Below are 12391 nucleotides of genomic sequence, written 5' to 3'. Positions count from 1 at the left end.
CTCATGTTCCTGCAAATAATAATCTACCTATGCTCATGCAAGAAGCCCTAATTGGCTTTTTATTTTCTTTGCTAAAACTTTAAAGAATAAAGGGTTCATGCATTAAATAACCAGTAGGGAGAGTTGGTATCAATTGCGACAGACTCAGTTGAAATATTTATTGACTTTAACAATTAGTGAAGAATTTAATGCAAAATAGAGATGCAAAGAAATTCTAGAGTTTTTCATATATTCACACAACATTATTCTTTCTGCATAGACATTTGTTGCAATTTTTCTGACCTCCCATCTGTGGAGTCCCTGGTATTATGGACTCCAGATACATATGTATTCACTATGTAGCATCATCAGAAACCAAATGGACCAAAACTGTGCCTAACTTGTGAATACTATGGACATTTGGCACAACAATGTCACTGACCCATACCTGAAAATTGTCTCATCATTTCTGAACAGAGCCTTGTGATGGAACCCATGCTCTCAGGTGTGTCTTCTTTCTTCCTGGCCACCTCTCTTTTTATAAGCCCTTGTGTTTAACGTCTTTATTTAAGTATCTTTTAATAAAGCCCAACTCTGCTACATACTGGCTAGACATGAAATTATTTTCTGTGTTGAGGATGAGGATCCAGTTTTACCTGAATTAAGGTCCCCAGATACCAAGGGAACCCCTCAGGCTTCTGTAGATGACAGTGGGAGTTGTGCCACTGAACACAGGGTCAGGAATTGTCATACTGGAATTGACTAGTTCTGAATATGACTTTTGTTTCCCAGACAAATGTCATCTAACTGAAAAACTGAATGCCATATTTACCATTATGTTAACCTCATGATGCATATTAGATTTTCTTATTTGATTTTATGAGTGCTTTACTGCATTTATGTATGTGTACTACATGAGTGTCTGGTACCCATGGAAGTCTGAACTCTTTGCTTTTCAAGTTACATTTTAAAATTAGCTTGTAAGTAGTGGTTTTTCATTTGGCATGTTTATCTTTTCAAAGAATCAGCTCTTCGTTTAGTTAATTCTTTGGACTGGTTTCTTCCTATTTTTTCCTTTTTCATTTATTTGATTAATTTATGCCCTGATATATACATATACATATACATATACATATACATACATACATACATACATACATACATATATTTATTATTTCTTCCCATCCACCGTTTTGGAGTTTGGTTTGTGGTTTGTTATTGTTTTCCAAAACCATAACGTGTGTCATTTATTGGTTTGAAATCACTTGATTTTTGTAGCACTTTTTACTGTGACCTTTCCTTTTAGGACTTCATTGTGTTCCATCATGTCTTCACTGTGTATTCCTTTTTTCTCCATGAGTTTGTGCACTTTCTATTGCTATTAATATCCCCCTTTATTTCACTGTGGTCATGCAGAATATAGGGTAGAACTTTCATATCTGTTGAGGCTTACTTTGTATACTAATATATGAGCAAATTTTGAGAAAGTCCCATGGGCTGCTTATTTGTATTGTAGAGTGGGTGAAATGTTCTATAAATATCTATTAGATACATTTAAATTACAAGGACACTTAAGCCCAATGTTTCTGTTTATATTTTGTTCACCCTATTGGTGAAATAGGGTAATGAAGTCACCCACAATCACTGTGTTTGTGGTTGATTTCTGGCTTAATAGTGTTTATAGCATGGGAAATGGATGTGCCTGTATTTGGGGTTCACATGTTTAAATTGTAATAGCCCCTGGGTATATTGTTCTATAAATGAGTATAAAGTTACCTTCCTTGTCTCTTCTGAGTATTTTTGTTTTGAAGTCTACTTTGTTTCTACTAATGTTTGGTTTTTAGTTCCATTTTCTTGGAATATCATTTTCCACTCTTTTACCCTGAGATGGTAGGTAACTTGACCACACACAATTTTCCAATCCAAAGTCCGTATCTAACTGGCTGTCTTGGAACTTGCTCTGTAGCCTAGCCTGGTTTCAAACTCAGAGATCTGCCTGCCTCTGTCTACCAAGTGCTGGGACTAAAGGTATGCACTACCATCATCCAGTACAGCCTATATTTTTTGAGACCTCTTCTCAATAGTTTCTGCATGTTAATTGTCTTTGCTTTTAGGCTGACTTGGAACTCACTATGTAGACCAGGTTGGCTTTGAACTCACAGAGATCAATCTGCCTGTGTTTCCTGAGTACTGGGACTAAAGGTGTGCACCATCACACCCACCTTCTCTCCCCATGAGTTCCTATTGCTTCTTTAAATATTCCCTTTGTCTGCTCTCTTTAAATTTGGGAGGATCCTTAGCATTTAATGTTTGAGTTCTTCTACTAAAGAGTGTTTTTCTTTACAACCTCCTCTATTCTATCATTCAATTATCTACAATGTAGATTCTATGTGACAGTAATTGCTAAATTCATAGATTGCATCCAAGTTCAGATGCCTGAGCACCATGGTCATCTAATTTTTTTAAATAAGGATTTAATTTATTTCAAAACTAAAATCATAATTATTTTTTCTTACTGAATTTGCTTTGAGTGAAATTAATGAGATTTTTTTCAGTTCCTTGGATTGAAATTTTGTGTGCCTATCCACAATATTCCTTTGCTTTTAATTTCTCTTTTCTATTTATTCTTGTCTTATTCCTACTCATCAGGACTCTGCTTAAATGATATCCCTGGTGATTGCATTTATTGGTTATAACTTAGACTGAGTTGTTCAAGTGAGTAACTCAATGGCCTTTCAATTTTAAAATCTTATTTAGATATTTATATTAATACATAACAGGTTGAAATATATTTTTGACTTTTCACAGAAGTGGGTTTGGTCTCTTAATTGGGTACCTAGTTAAGTGTGAGAGAGCTTGGTACACAGTGGAAACTCATTCATTAAGAGTTCATTTTTTTTTTTTTTTAATATTCACAAGCTTCTTGACAGCATCCTTGAATGCTTGTTTCATTTGTTAGTTCCTTAGGGTATAAATGAAGGGGTTCAATAAAGGAGCAACGATGAAATGCATAGGGCTACTCCTTTATTGAATGTGCCCCGTTTCTTTGTTGAAGGCTTTAGCATAAATGAAGAAGCAGCTCCTGTAAGAGAGGGAGATGACAATTGTGGGGAGAACATGCAGGAAAAAACTTTTGCCCTTTGCTGGACCGAAGGGAGCTTTAAAACTGTCCTGATGATGAATGCATAGGAGAGAGTCACCAGCAGCAGAGTCACTACTACGGTCACAGATGCCACGAGAAAGACAACCTTCCTTAGGAGGCTGGTGTCAGAACTGGAGAGTTCTCCAAGAGGCTCAAATAACGATTTAACCTGTTGGAGGTACAAAGATCCTGTTGGCTCATCAATGTGACTGGAGGTATAATGACCATTAGCCCAGCCAGCCAAGAGCAGAGCAGAGCTGGGTGCAGAGTGCCGCTCATGACAGTCGTGTAGTGCAGGGGTTTGCAGATGGCCACATAGCAGTCTAGGACATGGCAGCCAGAAGATAAAACTCTGTTGCTCTAAGGAAGATGACAAAGAAATACTGAGTGAAGCCACCAGCAAGACTAATCCTCCTGTTCCCGTTGTGATGCTGATCAGGACCCTGCAAATGAAGATGTTTGTGAAAGAAATCTCTAAGAAGGAGAAGTTCGGAGAAAGAAATACATGGGAGTGTGAAGCTGGGAGTCCGGCAGGGTGAGAATGAGGACAGCCAGGTTTCCAATGATGCTGAATAAGTAGGCACGGAGAAGAAAAGTGAAAATTGCCATCTGAAGTTCAGGGACATCTGTGAGACCTAGGATGAACTGAGTGAATGTAGTTTCAGTTTTCATTGTTGAAAAAACAAAACAAAACAAAACAAAACAAAACAAAACAAAACGTGGGTGTCAAGGTGAAAAAGAGTAATGAGTGTGAGAAAGTCAGAGGTGCTCTGATATGGGCAGGAGGGACCTGCAGAAAACCAGATGAAATGGACCATGAGCTTTCCCAGGCCAAAGGCCCATTCGCTTGCGGTAGACTCCTCCCTACTCTCATTTATATCCGATGTAGCAAAAATTCTTGTATTTCCTCACTTGGAGCTGTCTTCAGAGCCTGCATAAAAGAAATGTCTGCCTCACAAACAATGGCCAATAAGTCTGTGTGATTAATTGTGGGGTGACTTTCCTTGAGATGTGACCAATCATCTTCATCCCAGAGGGAAATTGATAACAGACAAAAGAAATGTCTCCACTCGAGTCTAGCTTGGAGAAAGAACACATTACTTACAGGAGCATTGATGACTCAAAGTCATCACAGAAAAGTCCATCAGGACCTGGCTTTATCCCCAGAAATGCCCCAACAGTTTACAAGCTTCTCTGCTGGGGTCTTTTTTCCTTCAGCAATTGTTTACTGCATAAGCCAAGAGTGTAAATCTCTGAGCCTGCAGACCCTTATAAGCCCCCTTCTTCCTTCCAGCAGGAAATGGCTGTATGACGTTAGCTGATTAGCACATGCCGTGGGCTGATGCATCCTTTCAGAACAGCCACAAATTTATTCTCCCCAGCTTTGCTTTCCTTACTTTCTTTTCAAAAGTTTCTATTTACTTTTTGAGGATTTCATGAAATATATTTTGATCATAGCCTGTCCCCTACCTCAACCCTTCCTAGATCTTTTCCTACCTCCTTACCAACCCAATTTCATGTTCTTACTATCTCTTCAAAGAAATTCCAGTGCTCCCCAAACAAGACAGACAGACAGAAAGACAGACAGACAGACAGACACACACACACACACACACACACACACACACACACACACACACACACACACACACAGCATGGAGTTCCATTTGTGTTGGCCTAAATGTGGGCACTGCTCTCCAGTGTGGTTGACCTAATTGCCTGTCTTCCTTTTTTGATTGACAGGTTCTAATCTAGACTCCTTTTGTAAGACCCTCAGAATGAGGAGTCTTCCAGGTTCGGTCGGTACCCCAAGAACTCAGTGTCCAGTCCAGTTGCTGCAAAACGCAAGAGGCTTTAATGAACAGGAAACGTTTCCGCAAAGCAAACGGGCTCCTCCAGCATGCAGGCTAGAGAGAAGCCCCCTCCCCTGGGCCCAGGTGTTTTTAAAGGCAAACCCACAAGCTTAGGGAGGGGGTGGGACCCTCTGTCCATTGAGTACGTGACCCTTGGAGGCCGGATGGTCTGTTATTAGGGTCAGCAGACCTTAGGGCCTCAAGGTGTGCTAATTAATTTTGTCTGGGCAAACCAGAGTTACAGCTATCTCTTTGTTTCCTAAAGACCCTATTTACCACCTGTTGACTCACAGGAAAGGAGGGGCAGAAAGGAGGGGCAGTGTGAATTCTTCTTATCTCAGGGCCTGGGGAGAGGAAGCTAGCAAATTCCAAGGAACAAATATTGGTTAGCTTTCCAGGTCAGACCGTCCTTCATTTAACTTCACTTTTTGGTCTTTCACTTTCTGTTCATCACTTTCATTGTTTATAGTAATCTCTCAGGTTTCCTCTATTTAACTCCCTTAATTTTCTTGATGTAAAAAACGTACAGCTTTTCATTTCTACTTAAAATACCCCAAATCTTCCTTGAATGTGTCTTTCCATTAGCAGTCCTGGATCAGTGAATTAGCAATTTAATTTGAAAGATTCTACATGCCTGCTGGGGGTCAAAGAGGTATTAGTTTTAGAACAATAGATTGTATGCATCATTCAAATGTATTTGCAACTGTTGATCTTTACTTTCCTGCTAGGATGAGGAGATTCTATTAACATCTGAAGTGATTTTAGGAATTTAACTTTAAAGCAGGCATTTAAAAGTGGGGACTTATTAATTTATAGATTAGATTTGCTTTCTCTGGTAAATACACTAAATTACATATAAAATATTCCGTGTATGTAAATGTGTGAACTTTTACAGAAAATCATATGAAGCCACGACCTAAGTTTCTCTCTCTCCCTTTCTTTTATTGGGCAAGGTCTCATGAAACCCAGGCTGATTTCAAAATGTTTAGCCAAGGATGACCTTGAACTTGTAGTTTCTCTGCTTCCACACTTCAGGTATAGTATGTGTCACCAGTACTAGCTGATGTAAGGTCTTTAAAAAGAATCTATATGTCACACTTCATGTGCCTTTTAAATCTCATTTGCGAGCTCATGTTGTTAAAGAATCATGTTATTTTGGAATGTTCTTATGGCTTTATTCATGACATTTCCTAGTTATGGTTTTTATAAATATTCATAACACAGTAGCTTTCAAGCATATTTGAACAGAATTGTTTTTACATTTTGTATATAAATGCAAATAAAACAAAGTTTTACAGGACACTCTTGCTATACATATCAGAGAGATGGCTCACTAGCTGCTCTTCCAGAGGATCTGGGTTTGATTACCAGTACCTGCATGGAGGCTTATAACCGGCTGTACCTCCAGTTCCAGGGAATCTGATGCCCTTTTCTCCAGAACCACCAGACACATAAGTGGTACACAGACATGTGTGCAGGAAAACACACGGACACACACACAGACACACACACACACATACATACATACATACACACACACACACACACACACACACACAGAATAATAAAAAGGTACACAGTGAACGAATACTCTTGCTCTTTTAGTTACCAACCTGAAATCTTAACAGGCTGAACATCCACACCTGCCTCTGTTTCAGGCTTCAGATATAAATAATCATTGTTAATGTTCTTGGATAATCTGAGATCCAAATCAAGATTTAGAATCCAGTGTATGAGTACTACATGAGCATCAATGTCACAGCAACTTCATGGAGTAATAGCAGATACATGATATATGTTGTACATTTATTTATATTCATTTCTTTGATTAAACTAAGCCAAAAGGATTAAACCATTAATACTCAGATTTATAGTGGGTTTTAGATTGAAAATAACAGGGCTGGAAATAATCATTCTGAGTATATGTTCTTTACATGTTCTCTCTCATACATGGATGAAAGATTTGAATCTTTAGATATGTGTGTCTAATTTGAAGTATCCATAGAAGACAGGGAACCAGTAAGGGACCTTGGGGAGAGATTTCAGGGGAAGGGGAATAAGATGAAGAAGCTATGCAGAGGAAAGAAGAAGGAAACAATGGAACAGAAAAGGTTTAATAGAAGCTGGGTGGTGGCAGCTGGGTGGAGACAGAGGCAGGCGAGTCTCTGTGAGTTTGAGGTCAGCCTGGACTACAGAGTGAGTTCCTGGACAGCCAAGGCTACACAGAGAAACTCTTGTCTTGAAAGAGCAACCAACCAACCAACCAACCAACCAACCAACCAACCAACCAACCAACCAACCAACCAACCAAACAAGGGTTTAATAAGGTGGGGGATGGGAGAGCTAACACCTATTTTACCTTATGGCATCTTACTATCAGAAAGACACATAGTCTTTTTCTGAGGTCTGTTCTGCTATATGCTTGCAGTTTTCCTTAGTGAATGTTCCATGATGTTCCAATTTCCAACATCCTAAAGTATCTACTGCAACTTAGATTTTATCAAGAAGGTATATGGAAAGGGATAACTAATTAACACTAAAGACTCTTGAAAATACCATGTGAAAATTTCTATTAGAACAGCTTCCTGCATATGTATACATATAAAGAAGGTGTTTAAGTGGAGTAACCCTGTAATAGGTGGACAGTGCCTCACCCAGGCACTATAGGCTATCAAATAAAAAGCCTAGTGAAAGATATGGTTACATCTTGTGAGCCTGGTAGTTCCCACAGAATCCCTGAAACATTATAGGTTATTGCTATTGCCCTTGATCACTTTCTAAAACTTGATGGTACCCTCAAAGACCTTATTTTTGAGGGTACCACATACTTTAAAAATATATATATATATTTATTATTATTTTTTATTTACATATGGAACCCAGTTCTCTCTCCCTCCCTCCCTCTTTCCCATGCTCTCCCACTCCACAGGGAGGGTGATACAGCCCAGGAGGGATCAATGAAAAGCTGCCAAGTGTGTGTGTGTATGTGTGTGTGTACTAATTGCTAGACAAACACAAAAATCTGGCCCTTAAGTTCTTATCTTTATGCCCACACTAACTGTACATCTCTCAGCTCTCACCAGAGAAGCCTAACCTTTGCAGGAACCATGAGGTAAGATGCTGTAAGCCCCTCAATTTTGCATCTTTTGTACTTGCAAAACCAGTATCACGTGGGTGACACTGTCAAATTATGCTGACAGTTCCAGATAGAGCCTGGTCCCTTTGGACCACAGACAGCTGTGCCTTTCAAGCTTACTCTAGCATAACACTTCCATACATAATTGTTTTCATGCAGAAACCTCCTTCAGATGTATTCCCAGTTGAGGCTCTCCTTTCAAATAAATTGTATTTTCACAAATTGAAAACTTTGATGTGTAAGGTTTTATTCTCAGGGAATCTTTCCTAGTATTTCAGTGGTGCAAGTTTCTCTCTAACAATTGGGACCCTTTTAAAACATACATACATACATACATACATACATACATACATACATACATATTGGGCTCTTTTCCTCACCCAAACTGTTAATTTGTTCTTTGAAAATCCCATACTTGTGTATAAAGCAATCTGGCCCCACTCACCACCCCACCTGTTTTATTCAACCCCCTTCTCTGAACAAGTCTCCTCATTTTTATGTGTTCTGTTTTGTGACTCATTGAGCTTAACCAGGGCCACTCACATGGCCATGGGCGTGGAGCTATCCACCAGAGCATGGCTACACTCATTACTGTCTACACTACTGAAGACAATGGCCCATTCTCTCCTAGTAGATCAACTTCTAAGAGCTTACCAAGGAGGGAATTGGCCCATGAGCCCTTCTACCATCCATGACTGAATGGTGATGGGTCCTCTTCTGTATAGGCCCTGTGCTGGTAACTAAAGCTTCTGCAAATTCCTAGGTGCAGGGGCCAAGTTATGCCTACAAGCATTTCATGCCCCACCCGTTATTTGGCTTTTACATTCTTCCTGACTGCTCTTCCATGATGTCTCATGAGCCTCAAAAAAGGAGATATGGATATTCCACTGAAGGCTGAGCATCAAACAGTCACTTATTCGTAGGATCTTGGCCAGCTGTTGAGTCTGCACAGTCACTGCTAAGTTACTGTGGAAAGAAGCATCTCTGACCAAGGCTGAAGGTGATATGAATACACTGGTATAGTCATAAAAATTTAGGAGACAGGTTGGCAACATGTCTAGAAAGCAGTATGCTCCTCCCTAGGGCTCATGACCTCTCTAGCCATGGACCTATGACTAGGCCCACAGTACCAGGTATGAACTCCCTCCTTCAGAATATGCACTGAATCCAACCAGAACAATTGTTTGCCCCAGTAATAGTTATAGCAATATTTCCCTACAGGCACATCTTGTCTGGCAGGTTGACATTGTATTATGCAACTTAACAGAATGATGTTTTTCCCCCTCCCCAGTGGCCTGCAAAGTATCTTCCAACATTGTGAAAGCTAGCTGGCATGGATAATGCTTCTAGATTTATTTCCTTGTATCATGCAGATGTAAGGTCTTACTATCTGATTCTGGTGGGCAACTAAGAGACTAAAAAAACAATCGTCTATTTGCTCTTTCTCATTGCAGATTTGGATACATTCAGCAAGCAGTAACACAGCCTGAGTACCATCTTGTCTTGAAATATCTTCCACCAACCAAATTAGTCTATTATCTTTCAATGCAGCCCTATTACGTTTCATAGAATATGGGCAGAATACAGTCAAATTCTTCGACAGCATATCATATAAATAGCACCTTGCTAAGTCCCTGATAGAGTCATTATTTCCTTCTAAACTGGGCTGAGCCTTCATTGTCCACACTTCTCTTAGCCTTCTAATATTTCAAACTACAACTGAAACATCTCACTATGCTCTACTTACAACATTTGAAGCCTTTTCTAGCCCCTTTTCCTGGAAACAGTTCCAAAGGCCTAACAACTACATAGTTGAGTTAATCACAGCAATGGCTCTGATTCTTAATTCAAAATCCCCAGATCAGTTATTTTTCTTATTGTTGTGACAAAACATCTGACTAATGAAAGAAAGGAGGGGTTTATTTTTGCTCACACTCTGAGAGTTTTGTCCATTATGACATGGGCAGTGGCAGGAGCTTGAAGCAGCTGTTCATATTGTATCCTCTGACAGAAAGCAATGAGTGATGAATGCTAGTGTTCAGCTCTCTTTCTCTGTTGTATTCAGTCCAGGAGCCCAGTTCAGGAAGTAGTGACACTCAGAGCTAATGTCTGCCTTCTCACCATCATTAACCTAGGCTGTAATTACTCACAGGCATGCCAGAGGCTTGTTTCTAGGTAATTCTAGGACCAGTTAATAGCTCTTTGTGATAGAGGCTATCCTTTTGATCATGTCTTTGAAAGCTCGAACCACTTGCTTATTCCTCAGAGTGTAGATGAAGGGGTTCATGACGGGAGCAACTGAAGTCGTGAGCACAGACACAACCTTATTTACAGCTACCCCTTCTTTTGCAGATGGTTTAATATAGATGAAAATGCAGCTGCCATAGGTGATGGAAACCACTATTATATGGGAAGAACATGTAGAGAAAGCCTTTTTCCTTTGCTGGGCGGAGGGGAATCTGAGGATGGTCCTGATGATGTATGTGTAAGACATTACCACACACAGTAGTGTGAAAAGGAGTGTCAGCACAGCCAAGATCAAGACAAACTCCTCTATTATCTCTGTGTTGGAGCAGGTAATCTTCAGGATGGGAGCAGCATCACAGCCAAAGTGATCTATGACATTGGAGTTGCAGAACTCAAGCTCGAAGCCCATGCCAAAAGGTGGGATGACAATGATTAGAGCAATTAAATAACAACCAATAAGGAACTTAATGCAGACCCTGCTGTTCATGATGGTTGTATAATGCAGAGGTTTGCAGATGGCCACATATCTGTCATAGGACATGGCTGTCAGCAGGAAAAACTCAGTCACACCCAGGACAATAACAAAAAATAGTTGAGTGGCACATGCATTATAGGTAACAGTATTGTCCCCAGATGCCATTGTGTAGAGGAACCTGGGAATACAGACAGTTGTGAAGGAGACTTCCAAAATGGAGAAATTTCTGAGGAAAAAGTACATGGGTGTTTTAAGGTGGCAGTCCACCAGTGTGAGAGTGATGATGGTCAGGTTCCCAACCACACTCAGTAGGTAGGTTACAAGCAAAAAGATGAAAAGAAGAATTTGAAGATTTGCATCATCAGTTAGTCCTACCAGGATGAATGTAGTTATTGCTGTATAATTTTTCATAATTGATTCCTAAATGTGTCTGTTTGTAAAAATAAGAGAAGTTAGATTAAGGATAAGGACTGCCAGCATAACAGAGCATGAGGGGAACACAAATGGTAGCTGAAGGCAAGACGTAATTAAAACATTATTTATTCTTCTCTTACACAGTACATCCTGAACATAACTTCCTCTTCTTCGAATCCTCCTGTTTCCCTCTTCTATTACTTGTTAATAAAGTATTACCATGGTAACTAGACATTAATGCTACTTAACTAGCAGTTAATGCTACTTAGACTAATACTGCTGATAATTTCATTGAAAACCAGCTAGATAGCTCTTATAGTTTCCTACCACTGTACTGATGTAATATTTTATTTTTTTAATGTTAAATAGCTGGGGCTGCCTGAAAATTTCCATGTTAATGATTAGAAACACACAATCTTTAATATACATTGTTTGTAATGGCATGAAACTACTTTCAGTGTGGTCATTAACTTGGTTTTATGTTAGGGTGGTGACATTAACACTGCCCTTTCAACCTCTGCTCATTTCTTATTACAATCCACGTTGTCTACTAATTACCTTATGCTGCTCTTTGCTTTTTAAAGTACACAAAACCGCTCATGTCATTCTATCCTAAAGACGATGCTGAGAGCCTTTATCATTTATTACAGGACACAACAATTGATATTCAAGGTGTCAACCCACCAGAATTAGCTTCTGTTGGAGGAAAAACTTTCTACATAAAAACTCTAGAAGAGTTGCTGCTTCTGTCTGTAATTTAAAATGTGCTAACTGCATTCTTCCCCTAATGTGTATATTATAAATATACAGCCTGATCTACTGGGCATTTTTATCTGTGGGTTGTCTGGAAGGTGGTTTTGTGCAATTAATATTAATATTGTCAGCCTATACAAAGTCTTGATGAATAAAATACAAAGAGATGCCGCCCAAGACAGGAGTTACAAGTTTCCATTAAGAGCTGTCTTAGAGCACAGCTTAAGAAAACAGCTATAATCCCCCCAGCTGCCAAATAGCCATGCACTATCAACTGATATAAAACTTTAAAGTACCTTTTAGTTCAGACCAAGCTTTGCTAATTGGGTTTTAAGATAAACTATTACCAAAAGAATACAATCTTATTTACTAGGACATGTAGCTAGCTATAT

General features: G+C 39.4%; 1 protein-coding gene and 1 pseudogene across 1 annotated transcript; both read right to left on the bottom strand.

Moving 5' to 3' along the window:
• Positions 1–2868: 2868 nt before the first annotated feature.
• On the bottom strand, positions 2869–3793 carry LOC127215767 (olfactory receptor 2AP1-like; annotated as a pseudogene).
• A 202-nt stretch (positions 3794–3995) lies between these two features.
• Positions 3996–11246, bottom strand: LOC127215766 (olfactory receptor 6C2). The gene is made up of 3 exons (XM_051176268.1): positions 10329–11246; positions 8491–8529; positions 3996–4052 (listed from the first exon to the last, which is right to left on the bottom strand). The coding sequence occupies exons 1-3, from the start codon at positions 11241–11243 to the stop codon at positions 3996–3998; spliced, it is 1011 nt and encodes a 336-aa protein (XP_051032225.1). The 5' UTR covers positions 11244–11246.
• Between the last annotated feature and the right edge of the window lie 1145 nt (positions 11247–12391).

The sequence above is a fragment of the Phodopus roborovskii genome, unplaced genomic scaffold (assembly GCF_943737965.1).
Source record: "Phodopus roborovskii unplaced genomic scaffold, PHOROB, whole genome shotgun sequence".
Taxonomy (NCBI): domain Eukaryota; kingdom Metazoa; phylum Chordata; class Mammalia; order Rodentia; family Cricetidae; genus Phodopus; species Phodopus roborovskii.
The sequence above is the reverse complement of the archived record's forward strand: the minus strand, read 5'-3'. Positions and strand labels throughout refer to the sequence as shown.